General features: G+C 44.7%; 1 protein-coding gene across 2 annotated transcripts; it reads right to left on the bottom strand.

Annotated features, from left to right (window-relative positions):
• Window positions 1-641: 641 nt before the first annotated feature.
• Window positions 642-13973, bottom strand: LOC117461343 (ataxin-1-like). 2 transcript variants are annotated; one of them, XM_034103168.2, is made up of 3 exons: window positions 13874-13973; window positions 5464-7489; window positions 642-4548 (listed from the first exon to the last, which is right to left on the bottom strand). In XM_034103168.2, exons 2-3 carry the CDS (start codon window positions 7249-7251, stop codon window positions 3901-3903), a joined length of 2436 nt encoding a protein of 811 aa, XP_033959059.1. In that variant the 5' UTR covers window positions 7252-7489; window positions 13874-13973; the 3' UTR covers window positions 642-3900. The 2 variants fall into 2 exon arrangements, with proteins under 2 accessions (XP_033959059.1, XP_033959058.1); XM_034103167.2 differs by lacking the exon at window positions 13874-13973 and adding an exon at window positions 11670-12010.
• Window positions 13974-21815: the final 7842 nt, after the last annotated feature.

Raw genomic sequence — 21815 nt, 5'->3', positions numbered from 1 at the left:
TGAAGCAGTTCAATATGTGAACAGAAGTTATGCTGCTCATAGGAAATGTCTTTCTAATGCTTCACCTCATCAATCACCACATTGCATTCCATTGATGATATTCATGTTTATCCTAAATTGTTTTGTTTTCTACCTTTAGTTTTTATCAGAGTAGCCTATCATCTTTAACAATAAATTCAGTATGTATATATACACTGTATATACACATAGTGTATGTTTCAGAAGAAAGAGGTCAGAATATAAAGGGAGATATTATTTCTTTAAAAAAAAAAAAATTAAAGTAAAGATATACTCACTAAAAGTAAAAAAAACAAAACGTTTTATTATTTGTAAACCATATCAAAATATAAATTATATTTAGGGAAAAAGGGGTAAACGCATTTTTCAGCCAGAAATTCTGCCATCACTCTGCCCAGATAGTCCGTACTTCAGTTGTCAGTGCTGGTATTCAGAATCTGAAAGTTTCTTGTGGGAAATATCAAAGCAAGCGAGCAGAGGTGAAGATATTATCAGGCTTCTCTCTAGTGGAAACATTTATCACAGTCGCACAGCTGCCAAACCACATATTCACATACAAAGCCTGCCAAAACACACAATTCTCACAAAAAAAGAGACACTGCATTTTTTTCTTTAGACTCTTTTTTATTTCTTTGAATATATTTGATCAAATGTAAAATCAAACATCTGAAGTAAAGATGTAACAGTTTCTGACTAGCAAACCTCAACACCATCAAATAAGGGAACATTATTGATAATTACTACATACTGTACGTAAGACATACTGTATTTTAGCTGAGATTTATCCAACAAACAGACCCGAATTACAAAATATTTTTTAAAAAGTCTTTACTCCCATAATATCCTGGTTTTGAGCTAGTGCGAAAGAAAATATATGGTGAAGCAATATCCTTTGAAATAAATGCTGATGTATTTTTTTTAATTCAACTTCACTTCAAAGGTCTGTACATGGCGATCAGTGTTTCTCCTCTCCACCGCTAACAAGGTCATACCAACATTATAATGGAAGACTTTGGCTATTTACAAATCACTGAGGGGCTGTACTGTTAGAGCACAGCTTCTCTCAGACATGCTGTACATTACATCTGTGTATTAGTTAGACTAAAACACCCCCACCCAATATAACAAAGTGCAATTCCATAGATCACCACAAGGAGGTGAATTTACTGTCAACATCATTTAGAAAGGCTCTGAAAAGCTCGAATGTGGAGGGGGTCCAGCGTATTAGTAAGTCTACTTTTAATATAAACACCCACACACTCGTGGTCCACCCTCACGGAGTGTGTAAGATACAGATTGCGTTGGATTTACACTACTGGGGGGCAGACCTACTTCTTGGTTGTTTGCCAATGTTCTCACCTAACTCAAAGCAAGAATTTAATAAGTGTACTTCCCAAAATATGAATTTACTTCTTTAATCATCAATCCTACATGCCACAGTTGTGTCTGCTTCGTATCAGGTCTGCATTTGAAAAATAATAAAATTACTTAAAGAAAATACAAATACAGACAACAAGAGAGGAAATGGCTAAGAAGACAAATGCATGAAACAGTACCTCTATTTTGTAACAGTGAAGAATATAAGACCACATCTTTTTGTAGAACAGTCACTGGGCAGTGTTTAGCCTGAGCAGTCAAACACAAACAGAAGAGAACAGTCTGGTTACTCGGTTTACAATAAACAACTTTCAGGTTATACTAAGTAAATGGCTATTGTGATACATTGCAGTTCATATTCACACACACACTGCATGTTGTGTGTAAGCCAAATTCAACTCTGAGGAGGAAACATGTGTGTGGATGTTCTCTGTAGCACATTCATGAACATTAGATCCATACCTGACAAAAACCATAGCAGGGCCACTTTGATATTAATGGAATGATTGAAGAAGGAGGCGTTGTGGCACATACAGTACATAGGCTACATAAGGGTTAAAATATCTAAACACACACACACACTGTACACTCTGAAGGATACACGTTACTGTACATGATCAACTCTGTCTGTCGTTCTCTGTATAGTAGCTCTATCAGTCATCAAAAATAAAGTTCAGATAGTTTGCCCGATGTGTGTTTACATTCCCTGCCCTGGTATATAATGTGTTTTCTTAATGATAAATCTGTAGGACAGATGAGAAACAGTCAGTTGAATATTTCCATTCAATCTAACAGCTGAGGATCAAGGACACCACCACATGCCCGCTGGATGCTTCATCAAAGTGCTGCTGCTCAGAACACACACATATACCATGTGTTTGTGGACACACACACACACACACACACACACACACACACACACACACACACACACACACACACACACACACACACACACACACACACACACACACACACACACACACACACACACACACACACACACACACACACACACACACACACACACACACACTGAACTAAGAGAAAGAAAGCTGTTTTAATCAAACAGCCAATAACAGGTATGAACTTAAGTACAAATTACCATCATTGAGGAAATTAGGTTTCAATGGTAGAACCCAAAGAACATGAGCTGCTGTGAACTAAGTACATATATCTAAGGCCATCGTTTCTGTAAAGAAAGCTAAAGGATAGATCAATAGAATTGGAAGGTAACATTTTTTCCATCAAAACATTAGTATCATGCCTTGTGTTTATATCTTTTTATGGTGTGTTTGAATTCAAAGTTTCTGTTGTCAATATGATGTATAGGTTATTATATAAAGACTGCAGTTTCTCTCATTGCTACACAGCCATTTAGTCTCTTTCAACTTTTTGTTTTGGTTGTATGGACTTCAAGTACCAATTATGGAAGGTAATATTATGTCAGTGTTTAGTTTGCTGCGCTTTTGCTAAACTAATTTAGCCTAGTTAGCCAACTATTGTTTATTATGCAATAGGAGTGCAAACATAAATTGGCTAAAAACTCACTTGTAGGTTTTAGATAGACCTTGGTTTTCTATTTGTACTGAATTAAAATGCAGAAAATGGCAAGGTTAGGGGTGGACACATGCTGTCAATGAAAGGAATTAAATACTTGTAATTTATGAAAGTACATTTGACTGAGGATCTTCATCAGAAGAAGAATTGGGCTTGTGTGTAAGTGCTCTCACCTGCGCAGTGGTATCATTTTGTAAATTGATTGGGGAGTAAGGATTGATAATTAATTGATTTACATTCAGGCCTTTTCAGTCTTAATCTGTGCAGGTTGTATTGAAGACTGAGCTCCCAGTGTACAAGCTCACAAACACTTCTTATTCTGTTCTCCGTATGACAGCCGCACAGAAAACACACCAACACACTCACAAAGGCAGACACAAATAAAAACCAGTGGCACAAAGACAGATATGCCAGCGCACACATCTGCAATGCTACGAAAATGTAAAAAATAGTTATAAAATCAAATAGAAAAACCTCAAGGCAGCAGATATCAAAGCCTAAATGATTGCGCTCTATGACTAACCACTCGTAAACTTCACAACAAACCAAGTGAACGGTGAAGCGAACAGGATGAGAGTCAGAGTATGGCTACCCACTTTGTACACGCTGACATCGGGGTCTGTGCTTGTTCGTGTGATAAGAGGAATGGTTGACCAGTCTGCATCCAACAGGTTTACGTGACAAAGGAGAAGCCGCCTGTGATATGTGTCTCTCAGTCCATTCATACTCAACATTCACACTGCATTCATTTTTGCTTTCAGCATTGATTGCACTGATCTCGTGTGTGATACCACTTATGAAGTTGCTCTACTGTGCTTCAAAGTAGATATCAGATTTGTGAAAAGAAAAAGAAAAACATTTACATAGTGTGTAAACTCAGCCTATATTACAGTCCTCTGGATAGACAGGGGATCAAAACTAAGCGTTAAAACCCCTTCAATTCTCTCAGCAGTCTATTCTTTTGCTCAAGCGCCTCTCAATGCCAGTACTGGAGTGTCCCTCTATGCTGATTTTAACCTCGTGAGGGATGAAGGAGGGTTTGGGCAGAGTCAGAGGGGGCTCCTCCTCGGCTCTCTCAGTCTGGTCTCGCTCTGGAGCTGACCAGCGTCTCTTGCGGGATGTGGGTCTCTCTTGCTCACCACATTGTGTTTTGGTTAGAGCAGGCGTGTCTGTTTTCACTGATTCCTGTCTCTCTTCTCCATTCCCAGAGACTGCCAGCATTGGTCCCGCTCCGTAGACCCCCTCCCCTGGTCCTGGTCCCTGCTCCCTCTCCAGCCTGTCTGCACTGGAAGCCTTCATGAGGAGGCCACTGTTTCTGCCCGCTGCGTTTGGACTCATACTGTTTCTTACAGTGGCCTCCGCATTGTGACAGGACTCTGAGGGGGGCCCGGTCTTCAGCTTGGTGCCCAAAGCCTGGCCCTCCGTTAGTGAGGTGGTCCTCAGGCCGCGGAGGGTCAGCGACACGCACACGTCGCCCACACACAGCTTAGCGCACGACAGCTCAAACAGCTGGGTGGTCCGGTCTGGGCAGCAGGAGGACCAGCCCTGGCCAAACACAAAGAAGGGATACTCCAACAGCACCTCCACACACACCTGGAGATACACAACACACACAGTTAGCTTATAGAAACAGAGTGAAACATTTATAAAAGAAAGCCCCTATGTGCAAATGTTTATGGGATTATGGACCTTGGAAATTAGTCTGTTGACGCAAGTTTTTGTTTAAAGAACAACAATTCTGAGGTCTTTTTTACAGGAGACATTTTGTTTGTGGGAGCTCACAGGTGTAATAATAAAATGCGTGATGGAGGAATAGCACGTAGCTGTTTAGATTCAGGGTCCTGGTATGTGTGTGCTGGCTAACTTTGATAGACATGGAGTTGAGCCATTGCTATTATTAAAACCTCTGTTTTTCCTGCGTTGACGACTCAAAATGTCTGCTGTTATTAACGTACTTTTTCAGAGCCAGACCAATATATTATTGTAGCTTATTAAAGATGAATTGATTAACAAGAAAACTGCACTGACAAATGTACTGTTGCATAAAAAACAATCAATTGATCTTTATAAAATGTTGTGTAATTATGGTAACGTAGCCTAAAATATTAATATTATTATCAGCCAATTTATCAGTTGAGCTCTGTAGCGCTTTATAGATATGTGGTCTAATATCTATATGTTAGCACGTGTGCTCTGCTGGAGGATAACGATATGAGGGGATAAGACGTTTTCAATTGTCTAAGTTTTAAATCAGATTGATTTTTTTGTAACTGAGGGCTTTATTAATGACAAGAGTGACAAACCACAATGTTTATTACTGGTTGATACATTTTCTCATCAATCTAATTAGATTTTTAAAATAATGTATAACTTAAATTTGAACGTATGTGTGCATTGCCATCTGCAGTCTTTGGGGGGCGCCAAAGTCTTTCCCATTTTACACATAGTGGGTTACAGAATGTAACTGATGGTTGATCGCACAAGAATGATGAATAAGGAAAAGCTTACCTGGGCTTTGAGCTCTCCCACAGAGAACTGTATGACCACAGCATTAGGACTCTGCCCGTTGTCAATACGCTCCACAGTGCTCGAGTCAATCTTCAGCTCACTGCTTATCTCAGCACTCTGGATGAAGTCCTCCGTTTTCAGATCCTCCACGCGCTTCAGCTCCCCATCGGCCAGCTGGATGATGGAGCCTCGCATGAAGAATGGAGGAAGCGCCACAGGGGAAGAAGGAGGGGAGACGGAGTGGGAGGCTTGGATGGAAACATGGGTGGGACTGGGGACGGAAGCAGGGGTCGGGGAGGGCGTTGACACCACCACGGGAGCCGGGTGTGAGGGCAGAACTGGCATTGGCGGTGCCGGAGCGACGGCAGGGGGTTGTTGGTTTCCATCCGGCCCAAGAGCCTCACACTTGGACAGAGCTGTGGCCAGATAGGCATGTGGCATGGCAGTGGAGATCTGAGGGGTGCTTGTAGCAGTAACAGTACGACTAACTTCAATTTCTGTGCCGTTATTGGTGCCGCTGACTGGGATGAGAAGGGACTGACCGCTCGGGATGACCAGGTGCTGAGGCAGCGCCGCATGGTAGCTGACACCATGCTGATTTGCACTGGTGATATAGCCAATGATAGGTGGCTGTGTGGAGGAGTAGAGATTGGCTGGCATCTCCTCGTGGGAAAGAGTGGTCTGGATGACTGTGTGAGGAGCAACTGACTTAACCAAATCTGAGGAAGAGAGGGAGGTGAAGGAAGAAGATCTGGACACTGGTTTCCCCAAGATGATGCCTCCTTTCTCAGTCTGCACGAAGGAGATCTTATTTGTGCCACAGTCGCGGTCTATTCCGTGGTTGGGCTGGGCCACCAGAACCAGGGAGGTCTGGAGTCCTCCATGGTTGTGACCGTAGTCTGCAGGCAGGAGGATGTGTCTCGCCTCATAGCTGTGGACTTGGTGATGGTTCAAATGATGACTGTGAGTTTTAGTCTGTTTGATAACCTCTAGTTCCCCGTTCAGTAAACCCTTACCATGCCCTTCTGGTCTCTTTCCTATTGAACCATCTGCATACTGAACCAAGAGCTGAGAGGGAGCCAGGGTGAGCGTTTGAGGGAGGACGGTTGTGTGAGGGTGGAGCTGGAGGTGGGCGGTCTGTGAAGACATCGTGTTTCCGCTGACAGTCAGAGGTGTTCTGCTGTCCAGATGAATGTACTGGCTGGTGACCTGGGGAGAGCCCGGAAGTGACACCGGAGTCAGTTCTGTGGGAGAAAGGCCTATTTGAAACTGCTGCTCCCCTTTGTTGTTGGGGGAGATGAGAGCAGTGGTGTAACCATCGAGATGGGAACGCTGTCCTAAGGTAGAGCTGTTATGTGCAGAGCTAGCATTGGCTGAGATGATGTGAGAGGAGATGTAGCCGGCGTAGGGTCCGGAGCTGATGAACTGAACGTTGGGTCCCAGCTGAGCGAACTGGATAGTCCCGGCCTGCTGGGGCATGGCGGTGGGGTAAACTGCCGGCAGAGAGGTGAGGGGCATTGCAGACAGAGGAGCGGCCGAGGAATAGATAGAAGTGGCAGGAGAAGAGGAGGAAGTTGAGGAAATCGTACATCTCGGGCTCTCTGCGTCCCTGGACCTGCAGCGTTCACTGGCTACACTTGCCAGCCAAGCTAGGTTCTCGGTGTGGGGACTGTCGGCCATCACCGCAGCTGGAGGGGCAGCCACCACCACCGGCCTCTGCTCCAGAGCCAGGATCTCACGCTTCTTTGGTGGCAGGCATCCATTACTGCGCTCTTGATTGGATTTCATTATGCCAGCGTGGTTTTAATATTCCCAGGTAGTAATTCTAACTCTTTCTCTCTGCTCCACTCAATGGTTATGTGCAGCCTTTCGGTGACCTGTGTGGCTCTATTTGTTTTCACTGGTGGACAGCTCCGGGTCTCAGACCAGAGAAGATGGAATCACTCCAGCTCACAAAATGAGCTCCATAGACTTCATGAGGAATCATCTCTGACAGATCCACCTCCTCCACGATGTCGTCAAGAATCTGATGGGAGAAAAGAATCTAAAATCAGACACTCAGGTACCAGCACATAACAATGAACAAGCCCAAAGCCTATACTAAACAGATGTTTGTTGCCCTCTTTGACAGCTTCTGTATCGATTAACTTAATTTTGCTTGACTTGACATGTTCAATTCAATCTTATTATGTGGATTGCACTGCCGAACTAGCTCTCATAGCACAGCCTGTAGTTGTGAACCATTATCACAAACTGTGCCTACAAAAAACTGCATGTTTGAGGAGTTGTTCTTTCCAACAAGGCGGGTATAAAGACAAAATCGGATATTTGTATGTATTTCTATTACAGTGGCTTAAGGATGGATTACCTATCCCTGAATAAACCCACAACTGCTTTTTTTTTATAGATATTTGACATTAGATTCAATCATAACATTAAGAACAACTGGTAAGCTGTGCAATTTAAGAAAACAAGTGGACAAAATAACTGCAGGAAGTTTGGGTAAGACGAGCAATTTGGATGAGTTTTGGCCAGTTAATTTCCTGTGTAAAAGTGTTTCGGTTTTATATTACAAATATAATACAATTATAAGTATGTGTCCAGTTTTTTAAAATTATTATTATAAAAAAAATCCTACATACATAATATAATTATTTTTTACATAAATCAGTTTAAATAATTGCTTGGCCATCCCCCATCAAGTATTCATATAAAGCTTGTGTTTAGGTGTTCAGCGTGACATTTACTGTGAGATTTATTTTTAAAAACACGTTTGAACCACTGAAAATCTGAAAGACCCTGCGAACCCCCATAAAGCTTTGGCCAACCCAAAGTTCAGAACTAGTAGTCCGATGCATTTGAACCTCGAAAGATGTCCCTTACGTTTTTCCACACTCACCTACCCTTTAACATTAGTAGTGATATATGACATACAGGAAAGTACAGCGTTGTGTCATCATTTACATAACATGTAAAAGTGCTCGTTCATGTTTTCACCACCGGGCAGGAGTTTCCTGAAATGCGGTGTGTGTGTGTGTGTGTGTGTGTGTGTGTGTGTGTGTGTGTGTGTGTGTGTGTGTGTGTGTGTGTGTGTGTGTGGTGGTGGGTGGGTGTGTGTGTGTGTGTGTGTGTGTGTGTGTGTGTGTGTGTGTGTGTGTGTGTGTGTGTGTGTGTGTGTGTGTGTGTGTGTGTTCATGCTCATCTGTACAGGGCAAGTGTATGTATGCTGTCGGCTGTTATCTCGCTCCAAGCTCGAGGGTAAGAAAGCAGAACAGAGCGAACGGATAACAACACTGAGTAAAAGCCTCAAAGGAGCTCATGTCTTTGTTTTAACTCTCCCCTGCCATGCTTTAAGTCAGTGGGGCCACTGTAAATATAACATCCACCTTCACACAGGAACTCTGGGTGAATGGGCAAATCCGAAAAACAAAGTGAAAACAATATGGCTGCAAATTTAATTATGGAACATTCGGCAAGAAGCATAAATGGCCTCACTGAAGTGCTTGACAATATTTTAACAATGGCTTTCCGCTGTTCCCTGTTTGAGTTGTGTTTCAAAGTTCAAGGAAATACGAAAGGGGACAACAACATGCGTGTGGTTAGGTGAGGGAAGACTGAAGGCTGTGTACTGCAAAGGCTCTTTCCTTACTCTCAGCAGCAACAAAAAACATGGGAAGTACAGTGGAACTGATGATGTATATAAGGTTGTTTAATGAAATGGAACCAACTATGTCAACAAGCCACAACAGCAGCTAGCCATTTTCAAAGTTTGAGTGCAGGGTCACCCCAAAATGCAGTCTTGTATACTGTAGAGTAATGTATGCATAAAATAGCTACGACGTGCACACCCAAGAGAAAAGAAATAATGTGCAATACATCTATTATTTCCACAACAGTGACATGCAGCCTGTAGCTTTCTATACGATTTATTTTCCAGATTGACTGTTCTTTCCTGCAGGCTTGTCTGTGGGTCAATGCACACAACTCTGAGTTGTTCATTAACCAGAAGCACCACAGAGATGGAGTGTATGACACACTCACACACTCACACATTCATTTTTCTCCCCCCTACATTCCATTCAAAGGTGCCAGTCTATTTGTCAGTCCTATATTGTATTTTCATACAACAGACGAGGTTCACTACAGCAGACAGCCAGAGACGTGTTACATAAAGACAGAGTGGGGAAAACACAGAAGGAAGCCTTGGTGAATTTCTTTGTAGATGCATCTACCTCTAATGTTAGCTTTGACAAGGTCACCGCATCTAAAAGCAGAGAAAGCCTCCGTGCAATTCATCTAACCATACAGCCTTGTAGATCTACCAGATGTAACAAAGGGGGAGAGCAGAGCAGAGCTGGAGAGAAACAGCATCAGAAAGAGGAGAGTGAGGGGGAGGAGAGGGAGGATAGCAATGTAAGATGACAGAACTGTGTAGAAGGAGGAAATGGAGTATGGGGGGGGGGGGGGAGAAGATTAGGGATTGAGAATGAGGGAGAAATAATGGCGAATAGGGAGAAGAAGAGTGCTGCTTCTCCTGACCCACATTGAGCGACGCCTGCAGCATCAGAGCGCCATAGCCTCCGCCTGGCTGAGAGATTCCCGATCAGCCGCCACTACAGCCTACAGCTACACTGTGCAGCATCGCTTAGTGGCAACAACCCCACCTCAGCAACGGCGTGTCAACACTGTAATGACATCACATCTGAAGCACAAGTACCTCCTATGATTATAGCACAATAGGAAGTCAGCATGATCTACTTTCACTCCCAACAGATTGGACAGCCAGCTCTCAGAGACGGTGTCTTTCTTTCCCTCGTATGACCCGTACACAGCACTCTCTGCACACGGTCACATACAGCGCAGCAGCCAAAGGATTTTCCAGCGTCGGCCTATTATTAGAACACTGACACCAACAAACATACGGCCTGTGTGATACTATGGAGAACAAAGGTGAGCTTTAAAGACATGACCAGCATGTCACAAAGAGCCAGACGGCACTACAGCCCCGAGTCAGACCCCTGGCCCACGACTGTCACCTCTAAGACAGATTTGAAGGGATGACAACAGAGAGTGAGCGGGGACAGGACTCTTTCTGTTTCGCTCGTCACACTGATGCTTTTCAGCTCTGACTGAGTGGTCGAGCCAGCCTTGCATGTGATCCTTCTACATACTCCAAACCAGAGGAATCGCCATCACTATGCATGCAGGCAAAGGCGCAGAATAGATGTTCTCATTCAACCTCCTCTCTGTTGTCTCCAGGTGAGAGGCCCCCCCCCCCAGCAGTTACATCTCCTATCTCAAGCAGCAGTCGCCACCTTCTCTCCTCCCGCCTGAGCCCCGCTATTTACTCCTCGCATTGATCCACACACGGCTTCATAGCAATAACATTTCTCTGCAGTAGGATGATGCAGGGGGAGCGATAGAAAGGCAACAACATCGTTTAAAATAAAAGATGCAGGACATTCATGCATAAGGCTAATGCAATGACCCTGGAGTGATACACCTGTTGTCACTCCTGCTATGCATCATGTTTCACCTGCTACACCAGTCATAGATACACAGTGAATAACCCGTACAGAAAATGGCTATATATAGAAAACAAAAACATAATTATCAATCTGAGCTCTGCCATGAAACAGAGGGGGAGGTACTGTGGAAGACAATATTACGTGCGTGCATGTGTGATTTACTGCATACAAACTAGACCTCCCCTCTGCACATTTACAAACAGAGTGGCTTTAACCACAGATCGATACAGTGTATGGCTTGTTCTAATACACAAAAGAGCCATTTTACTGCTGCCCCTTCTCTGTACAACAGTAGTGCCTGTGCCTTTAAGAGGCGGACCGACCGTGTGGCAGACTAAAGCAGACAGTAGGAAAAGGCAGTGGGCTCAGGCTGTTTGTCTTTACAATGACTCCAGGGTTCTGCATCACTGTCCCACACACACACCAATCACACAGTACACAAGCAGAGCGGGCATCCCTCTCCACAAGCAGCCCCGACCAAACAGGGTCAATGCTGCTGAATCCCACTACGGTGACTCTGGACAAATGCTTTGACCGTAGCCTCCGGGTGCTTTACAATGACAGAGTGTAGTAGTGTAGTAGCAGGGCAGAAAATACTACTGTGCCACAAATCAAGAGGAAAAGACAACCCACCACCCCTCCTCCCCTCCTCTGGTTAGAGTACTAAGAATAGCTCACCAGTCTCTCCACAGCCACTGCTTGCAGAGCATGTCCAAGGATTCTTCCTGCCTCTCAGTGTATGTGTGTGTGTTGGAGACGTGTTTCTGAGGAGTCCTCTTCCTGAATCTCTCCTTTGTGCCACTCTCCTCTACTGCAGCCTGTGCTGTGGCTGCTCCAGCTCTGCCTCCCTCTCTGGACTCTCGTGTTTGGAGGCAACGCTGCCCCTGCAACGGGCTGACGGTGGAGGAAGTTCCCCACTGCTGAAGCTCACACCACGTCCTGCGTTCAAGGCTGCTCCAACGCGTGTTATGCAAGGCCACCAGACCGCCAGCTCCCTCTCTGCCTGGCTGCTTCTCTCTCTCCGTTTCTGCCTCTCTCCCTTTCCCTCCCTCCCTCCCTCCTATTTCTCTCTCTCTCTCTCTCTCAGTACTCCACTGACACAGCTCCTCCCCCAGCCAGCCTCATCAGCCGCATCAGGTATTCATTCAAAAAAACACACTCTACTTGGCTTAGAGCCCAGACTACGCTCACACAGAGAGGGAAGGAGGGGGAGGGAGCAACAGACGGAGGGTGAGAGAGCAATAGAGAGAGAGAGAGAGAGAGAGAGAGAGAGAGAGAGAGAGAGAGAGAGAGAGAGAGAGAGAGAGAGAGAGAGAGAGAGCGCTGGAGATCCAGAAACATTTGCTCAGACAGACAGACTGCATGTATGTGAATAACTGTGGGATATATGCAGAGACACCAATGACACATGCACGTACACAAACCGCCTAAGGATTAAATTGTTCAGTGTGTTGGCACGTCAAAGCCGTTTTAATGCACAGCTTCCTCCTTGTTCATTTTCATATGCATTTTTCCTGCAGAGACAAATCTCTTCCTAATCTGTCCTGTGAGCTGCTCTACAATTACAGTCTCAACCTCTATCCAGCTGCAAAGTGAGAGTACCCTGCCACCCCCTCATGTCTCCTCAGGCCTCCCCATCTCTCCCCCCAGAGATATTTCCCTCAGTGCAGAGAGGCAGCGCTGATAAACACCCCCCCGCCCAGCCACTTGGCACTGGCGCCCTCCTCACCCGAAGGCCTCCTCCTCATCCTGTAAAGCACACAGCGGAAAGAGCCAGACTGCAATGGCTTCAGCATCAGGCCAGAGCCAGCTATCTGCTCCTCTGCAGACAGGACAAGCAGGGTGTCCTCCATACACTGCATACTGGGGGAAACTCAGAGAATGCAACCAATCATACATTGCTGCTGCTTCAACAAAATAAGCCTTGTAATGTACATAGCTAAACACAATGTTGTGCATTATGTCATGACTAAATTGCATACATAAAATTGCATTTATAAGTCACACACACACACACACACACACACACACACACACACACACACACACACACACACACACACACACACACACACACACACACACATTTTGTATAGAAATGCAGTCAGTCCATCCCAATCTGCTGAAGTCCCTTGTAAGTACACAATATTATTTCCCCATACGTTTTTTTTTTACATTACAACATAAGGAGTTAAGATGGTTTGATCCCTCGTACCTACATGTATCAGCAGTACTCTACTAGTAAACCATACAAAACAATTACACTGTAAATTGGAAATAATGACTCTTGAGTGCTAAGAGGTGTAGTCTAAAGCGTAACCAGAAAGTATTTAACACAAATCAGGATTATATAATGTTTGTTAACATCTTGTCATCTACTACTCAATACGATTGGATGCTGAGTATTGTGGTCCAACCTGACAGAGGGGTTTTGCTAGTCTAGTTGCATAAACTATTTTATTCTGAGCACACAGTGATTCCACAGTGCATTAAACTTCTAAAAGGAGAAGACACTCTGAGGATTAGGAATATAAATGTGGCTAAAGTAAAAATATTCATGGTAATAGCAGTTTCAGCATAAGCACTCCACAATACAACCTCAACAAAGCAATATAGCATTATGTTTACATTCCTCAATTTTTAAACACAAAGATGTTGTCTGTTTGCACTATTCAGTCTATGTTTGCACTGCCTCTCAGGGCTCTCTTACTCATAGTAGCCTTTAGCGGGAAACACTCAAGTGGGCTCCTGCAGGTTTTAACACTGCATGACCTTTACTGCCAGGCAAAACCATAGGGCAAAACACTATTTTCAATGTAAGGTCTGGGTTAACTTTTTAAAACACACCTTCATCACAAATCTAAGGAGATGAAACACCTTACCTTGATACTGATCAGTGTCCAATATCCAAGCATCTTTTCCCACACACTGTTCTGTATCCTCACCATACACTCACTGGGGCTAAGTGAGCCTCCTCATGCAGCAGACATGTCCAGACATGTAACACTGATCCTGACCTGATCCTGACACACAGCAAAGGGAAGCATGTATGATGCAAAGTGTCACAGATGAGAAATGGCTACTTTTGGCATTATTGAACTTTTGCACAATTATCATGGGAGCCTGCCTGCAGACCTCCACTCTCAGGACACCTCCACTGTCAGTACAGGAAGTGACGATTTTGACGCGTTCTTTTCCCGCCCACCGAAGGACTCGTTTGATGGAAGTTTTCAAATCACAATGGAGACTCATCACGGAGGTGATGAGTCCGACCACCGTGCACTTTGGGTCGGCCTTGGTCAAGCCCTTTTGACCCCCCAGCCTGGTTCTCATAAAAGTTTTTCGCTCAAATGACACCATGGAGGAATGTAACGGGAGTTGACAGGGGACTCTGCCCTCCTCACGAGTGCCTATTTTCGGACACTTTTTTTCACTTTTCCCCGGTTTTATTATTTTTTTGGCTATTTCACCCGGGTTCTACCGGGGACATTGCCCGGTCTCTGGTGTCCCCGCACGGCCTGTGTCCGCCCCCCCCACACTCATCCCTATATTAACGGATTTTGACCATTTTTGTTGCATTTTTTTCCTCTCCTCTCACTGATCGAATGGCAAACGCGACCCACTGTCGGAGGGCCTCCGCGCCGGCCGATATGAAGCGTGACCAAGACGCACCGTCCAGGGGTCCCACGGGTCCCGCAGCGGGGTGGAGGTTCCCAGCTGGAACCTCCCCACCTCCGCCGCGGTGCACCCGGCAAACACGGTTGTTTCTCGAACCTTCCACTGTTTCTAGCGGGTGTAACTAAAATACAAGATGTCGTATTTATATATCTATCTATATAGATATAGATAATAAGTGTCAGTGCTATTTTATGTTGTATTAGCGTGCATTTCCTGTTCGGAAAGTGGTGCTGTACTGAGAGTAAACAATACAAGGTGTCCCTATTTTTTTATATATCTATATTGTAGTGCCGAGAGATATGGAGTCAGAGGCGGTGCAAGGAAGGTGCAAGAATAGTTATTTATTCACAAACTGCAAAGGACATGTTGTCGGGTCGCAGCCCGGGTCGACAAGAGAGAGCTAAGAGGGCACACACTATTTATAGGTAACCCATAACATGTCCGTGTGGGAACAATAACCGCAACTGTAGTTCCAAGTTTGAATTATGTCCCAGTGGTTAAATAGGTGGTCACCACACAAGCCCCCCCAGAATTCAAACATGGCAAAAAAAAATATCCCCACGTCCGTGGAGGAAGCACCACAAGGGCCGAGGAGGGTGGGGCCGCAGGTGAGGACCGGGCCATGGAACGGGCCACGAAAGGGGGCCGCAGGAGAGGGCAGGGGCCCTAACGAGGGCGAGGGCACCCACACCGGGGGCGGGACGTCGTAAGGGGGCCGCACTAGGTGTTGCGGAGAACCCAGCAGGAAAGAGGGCAACCCGGCCGCAGGCAGACGCACAACGGCGGCGGGCATGAAGTCCTCGGCAGGCGTCGAGGTATCCCCGGAAGAGAGGAGCAGTCCCCCTGGGAGGAAGGAGCGCAACCTGGCATCACGGGGAAGCAGGAGAGGCCAGACAGGGTCCCGGAGCGCGCCACCCATGGGCTGATGGAGCATGGGCGACGTCCGGAACTGTCGAGGCGAGAGGGGGTCCAGGAGTGCGCCACCCAGGCGTCGATGAACGTGAGTGGCGTCTGGATATCCCCGGAAGGCAGGAGAGGCCAGACAGGGTCCCGGAGCGCGCCACCCATGGGCCGATGGAGCATGGGCGACGTCCGGAACTGTAGAGGCGAGAGGGGGTCCAGGAGTGCGCCACCCAGGCGTCGATGAACGTGAGTGGCGTCTGGATATCCCCGGAAGGCAGGAGAGGCCAGACAGGGTCCCGGAGCGGGCCACCCACGGGCCGATGGCAGCATGGGCGACGTCCAAAACCGTTGAGGCGAGACGGGGTCCAGGAGTGCACCACCCAGGCGTCGATGACAACGTGAGTGGCGTCTGGAACCGCCGTCGAGGTGGTGAAAAAGATGAGAGTGTCCACATGAGATCAACCGGCTGGTCGAACCTCCTCTCCGGCACCGGAAAGAATTGTCAACAGTCAGATGTTAACAGAAATATGTCGACAGCCATTAACAGCTAGCCGCCATGGGTAGCTGCTAGCCGTCGTTAGCCCCTCGTGGTTAGCCGCTAGTCGTCGTCAGCTAGCGCAGCCAGGACGTGCAGCCGCACGCCCCGAAGAAACAAGCCCACGAGGTAGCAATCGGGTTGCTGGTCGACCCAGCAGGTCGTTCATCGACCCCCTGTTGGATGGAAGGCTGATGCGGGAATGGCGAGCAACGTCCCAGCTCTTCTGCGGGGCGTGCACCGAGCCTCAGTCCGCGTGCCGGTGGCAGCCACGGACGATTCCTAAACATCCCCGGCATTTCGAGAAAGAAACTTGAGTTCCTTTTGCCGTGTTCGGGTCCGTCCCGGAAACTTCTCGAGACTTGTCAGGGTCACCAGTGTAGTGCCGAGAGATATGGAGTCAGAGGCGGTGCAAGGAAGGTGCAAGAATAGTTATTTATTCACAAACTGCAAAGGACATGTTGTCGGGTCGCAGCCCGGGTCGACAAGAGAGAGAGCTAAGAGGGCACACACTATTTATAGGTAACCCATAACATGTCCGTGTGGGAACAATAACCACAACTGTAGTTCCAAGTTTGAATTATGTCCCAGTGGTTAAATAGGTGGTCACCACAATATATACTTTATGTATATAATAAGTGTCAGTACGATTTTATTTTGTATTTGCGTGCATTTCCTGTTCGGAAAGTGGCGCTGCGGCTGTAGGGCTGTACTGATAGTAACTACAATACAAGGTGTCCGTATATCTATATATATATATATATATATAGATATATACGTATATAATAAGTGTCACGATCCGATTTTATTTTGTATTTGCGTGCATTTCCTGTTTGGAAAGTGGCACTGTACTGATAGTGGTGATTTTATTTTGGAATTCTTAGCGTGCACTTCCTGTACTGACAGTGGAGGTCATTAGCCGCGTTCACACTGCGGTACTTTTCCCACAAAGGTTCATGCGAACTTAGTTCATGAGAACTCTTTAGTTCGCATGAACTAAGTACAGATCGCGTTCACACCAGAAAAAGTCCCTGGGGGTGGATTAGGCAAATGAAGGCGCTGACGTCACTTCTTCTTCTTCTGCTTTGGGTTTACTGGCAGGCCGCAACCCACTTCAGGCCGCCCAAAGTCCCCGGCCGGAAGTCCCCGGAGTTAGGGACTGGCTTCAGTAGAAGCTGCTGGGAGTCCCAGCAGCTTCTACAAAAGAACCTTTGAAATATGTTATTGAAAAAAGACCAATAATAATATAAACTGTACCATGTGTCCTTTTGTGTCCTTCTGTAGTCCATTTGTGGTTTGTCTTGTCTCACCCCGGCTGATATATCACAAAATCCACTGTTTAAATTGTTCCCTATATTGCCCCTATGCAATATATGGAACAATTTAAACATAAACTATCCTATGTGTCCTTGGGTGTTATGAAAGGCGGCCCCCCAAAATAAATGTATTATTATTATTAAGAAGAACAACTTGGTGTGGTGTGGAGGGGATGTAGGAAGCAGGAGCAGGTGGGGAGAGATGGGAATTCAAGGTTATTTGTTTTAAATGTGTCTTGGAGATAAGGACCAGCTGCACACAATAAAATACAGTATAACACAAAACCAATAAGACACACGGTGACACATGGCACACCAACAATCAATCATCGTCCAGCCTCAGCTTTGGTATTCTTTCACAACCATGTTATGGGTTTATTAGACTGAGCAAACATAAACATATGTGGTGATCCCACGGGTTCTTGTTTGCAGACAGCGGCGATTGGAGCATCCGTAGGCTGCACAAAAGTCCGGCATAGTCAGGTACTTCTGTAAACACAAAGCCAGCAAATTCCTGTATCATAATGCAAGATGTTTTTAACAAGCCAAATTACTTGGAAGAAATCATGTGTAACTTAAGTTGTGTTGAAAAGAAAGAGCAGTTCTGCCTCTCCCACTGGTGTGTAAAGTTGCTGGGTCAACTTTGTAATACTAGGTCTCACTGACAGCCTCTTGTTATTAGCCAGCTAATAAATACAACCACATACACAAAGAAAAGCTGCAATTTCAACATGTCCAAGCATCCTGTATCATAGCCATGCTAATCATGTTTATAATAAACCAAACCGTTTGTAAATCAGTCAAGATTTCAGTGAGTTAAGAGTATTTTTGTGCAGATCACTCACCTTACAACAGCTACCATAACGCGAATCAGAGTAACTGTTAACTGTAGCAAGATGGCGGCCGGTCAGCTACGCTGGAAAATCTCCCATGAGCCATCTAGTGTTTATATATATCTATGGTGGAGGTGTCCTGAGAGTGGAGGTCTGCACCGAAACTGTCCTGAGAGTGGAGGTCTGCAGGCAGACCCCTCTCACAATTATAGATTTTTCTTCACTGTTAATGGAATTAGCATTAAAATACCGCAGTGTTTAGGTCACGCTAGCATAGAGTTGGAGATGGTTTTATATACTAAAGCAGTGGTGGAAGAAGTAACATTACTCACTTCGGAAACTGATAGCAACGCTGCTAACTATTGAATAACTTGCTAGCCATGTTAGCTAGCTGGATTACCAATAATAACACATTGTATTGTTTAACACCGCTAGCAAGTTGCGGTGACGTTTGTTGACTGTTTCCTGCTCTTGCTGGATCTTTTTTCCCTCTCTATTGATAGCCTGACTTTCCTATTTTAAATGACATTTTTGATTCAAATAAAGTCCTAAGCACTAGAATTGACCAAACCTACCGTTGAAGTGGACTGAACTGTGCACATTTAGAGGGGGAACGCCCCCTGGATTTGAAACACTTCTCAAACTATTTATTTCCCCACGCAGAGTTGGGTGAAGTTAGAAATATTTGACATATTCTGAGGCAAATATTGTAGGCCTACTTATACTCCAGTAGGCAACATTTAACTGTGACAGCTTTAGTTTCTAGTTACTTAGTCAATTCACAAGCTATAGTCCTACTCAGCATAAGCAATTCAACTAGAAAGATTATTAGAATGATCAACACTTTAATGAATAAATATACAATCATTTATTGTAATATTATTTTGAATTGGACAATTCTCCCTTCATGAGTTGTTATTTTACCTTTAGTTCTCTAAGTATTTTTTCTCTGTATACTTTTTTAGAATTTGAATGCATATTTTACACTGTGATATTGTTATACTTTTAATTGAGTAGAATATTAGTACTTCTTCCATCAATGCCCAACAACAGCAACTTGTACTTATTATTCTAATAAGTACAAGTTGTACATGAAAGCAAACATTTAGACTTTTTGAGGGCCTTGTACATGTCGGGGCAATAGTTAGCCCCAATATTCCCCTCACTAGGATAGTATGTGAAGCCTATATCAAGTTAAACCCCTGACAAGTGATAACAACAAAACCAGAATGAAAATGAAAAAAGTCTTGGAGAAGGCTAAGTCTTGGAGCAAACTTCAGTTTGTGACAGTGGCGTTTTCTCCTGGAGGCCAAGGGAAGCCAGGCTTAGCCAGTTATAATTTTAATAAATAAATAAAAACACTTCGATTAGTTTCGGAAATTCTTTACTGTGTGTTGCTGCCGGCCCGTCTCTCCCCCATTCTCATTGAGTATTTTACAAAGAGTGAAACCGCGCCCCTCTAGAAGTTATGGTGAAACAGTAGATTGCACTCTCTGTTGCGAGAGGAGGCCAGCCGAAATTGGCTTCCCTTGGTGAAAAAAATGGAGGGATTGACCAATCAGACAAGACTCACGTCATGCCCCTGCCAACCTGTGATTAGTCAGGGCGCTGGTCAGGGCCAGCGCCATATAGACTGAGAGTTATGACAAAACTGCATGATAAGCTATTCAATGTTTATTGAATTCCATGTATTTGCAATGGATGTTCCTAAAACAACACATTTAACATCATCATCATGCTGCTGCTGCTGCTGCTAGTCCTTTGATAGTCACCTGTCGGTCTCCTGTCCTTTCTGAAAGCCATAAAGATGACATTAGTCATTTAGATAACTTGTGTCCTTCTCAATTACCATGGGATTGCTGAAACTACCATGAATTTAAGAAAATTGTAGAAATTAATCTAATCTGAATTGTAAAGCATTACTGTAGATCCCCTCCCTCTAAATATATCAATAAACATTAGAAAGTGATGCTCCTGACTACCATACAAGTTTAAGAAGATAATATTGGTTTTAAAGAATTCAAAGCTATAAATAAACAGCAACAGGCTCTTTAACCAAGGCACTGTTAGCCTAACATGTAAACTAGTTGTTCACAATAATCCTAATATTATCACTTAATATTAGCAAATTCTATTTTATTTTTTAAAACATATTGATGTAAATACATACACATATCGATTTGTTGTATAAATATTGCAAATCAAAACCTTTATTCACTAATAATTACCAAAAATCGTAGTTCTATCTCCTGTTATGAATGCATTCACATTGCCCGCCATGAACTTCCGGGGAACGATCCTCGTCTACATGAACCACGTGACGATAACCGTTTTTGGACTTCCGTTGTCGTAACTCTTATATGGCGCTGGTCAGGGCCATGCCAAGGGAAGCCAGAGGCGGCTGGCTTCCCTTGCCTCACAATCCAATCAAATCGCATCAATTTAGTGTTGCAGTGACACGTCCTAAAACCCGGAAGTAAGCTGCGCTTGGTTTCCCCATGGATGTATAATAAGAACTTCTTGAACTTGAGGGTTTCCCTCGACAAAAAAGCAATGGGATTTCTCCATAGGATTTTGGAAAATAGCTCGAAGGTAATTGGAAAACGAACCTGTTAGATAAATGCACGTTTTGTTCAGTCGGATAATATCCACATGTCTAACCTACTTTTATAATTTTCGAATCATAAATCGAATCGATAAAAGATAGATTCTTTCACACACAGTGAGGTCACGAGCTACCCACAATGCAACACGCGCCATATATATATATATAAATACGCCATTTTCATGGAGGTGCAAATATCCTGGAAGTGCAAATATAAACAGCTAGCTAACGTAGCAAGGCAGAGCACACTAGGTTTGTTTTCTGAATTAACGACCGAAGAAATCGCTGCATGTCTTCGGATTACATCTCTGGACTTGAGGGGTGTGCTCTAGGTCGTTACCAGCGTAAACTAGAGCTGTGTGGGTTGTCGGATTGCCTTTACAGACTGCGTCGAATTTGGCTGGATCTACGTCTAATTTCTGGAAACACCAGGTGAATACCCCACTTGTCACAATAATATTATCATGCCATTGCCATATATGTGGTATTTTAGAGTTGACTAGATATTGATTAAGGCAATAGACTATGATATTTAGAACAGGAAGCTTAGCAACACCTAGACGGTGTATGGCTAAACCCTTGGCCTGCTTGCACCTTGCGTAAAACGGCGGATACCGGAAGTACGGTGCCGCCCTCGGCCCAATACCCGTATGTGTGTGTGAAAGAATAGCGTCACTGCACCACTCTCACCGCCGTTAGAAAGTAGCAAGCAACTGAAGCAAGTGCAATTATGGAGGGTGGAGATTTGGAGTATTTAATCAAAAATAATTGTATTAAACTTCCGCTACAGCAGCAACAACAAATACAATCTGATGACAGGCCAATGCCCAAACTGGAGCTGTGTAGCGAGGAAAAAAGGAGCGAATTGGATGTAAAACGTTAAAGGTCTCCTGATTTAGTTTGTGAATGAATGCTTATTAGAGTTTCGGCTGGAGAGTGTGTGCGGACATGTCG

This window comes from Pseudochaenichthys georgianus, chromosome 16 (genome assembly GCF_902827115.2).
Source record: "Pseudochaenichthys georgianus chromosome 16, fPseGeo1.2, whole genome shotgun sequence".
Classification (NCBI taxonomy): Eukaryota; Metazoa; Chordata; class Actinopteri; order Perciformes; family Channichthyidae; genus Pseudochaenichthys; species Pseudochaenichthys georgianus.
The sequence above is the reverse complement of the archived record's forward strand: the minus strand, read 5'-3'. Positions and strand labels throughout refer to the sequence as shown.

Coding starts and splice junctions, on each gene's coding strand:
- LOC117461343 (XM_034103168.2), bottom strand. CDS start 7,251: ATGAAATCCAATCAAGAGCGCAGTAATGGATGCCTGCCACCAAAGAAG. Junction 4,549..5,463: donor TGGGAGAGCTCAAAGCCCAG/GTAAGCTTTTCC, acceptor GTGTATCTCCAG/GTGTGTGTGGAGGTGCTGTT.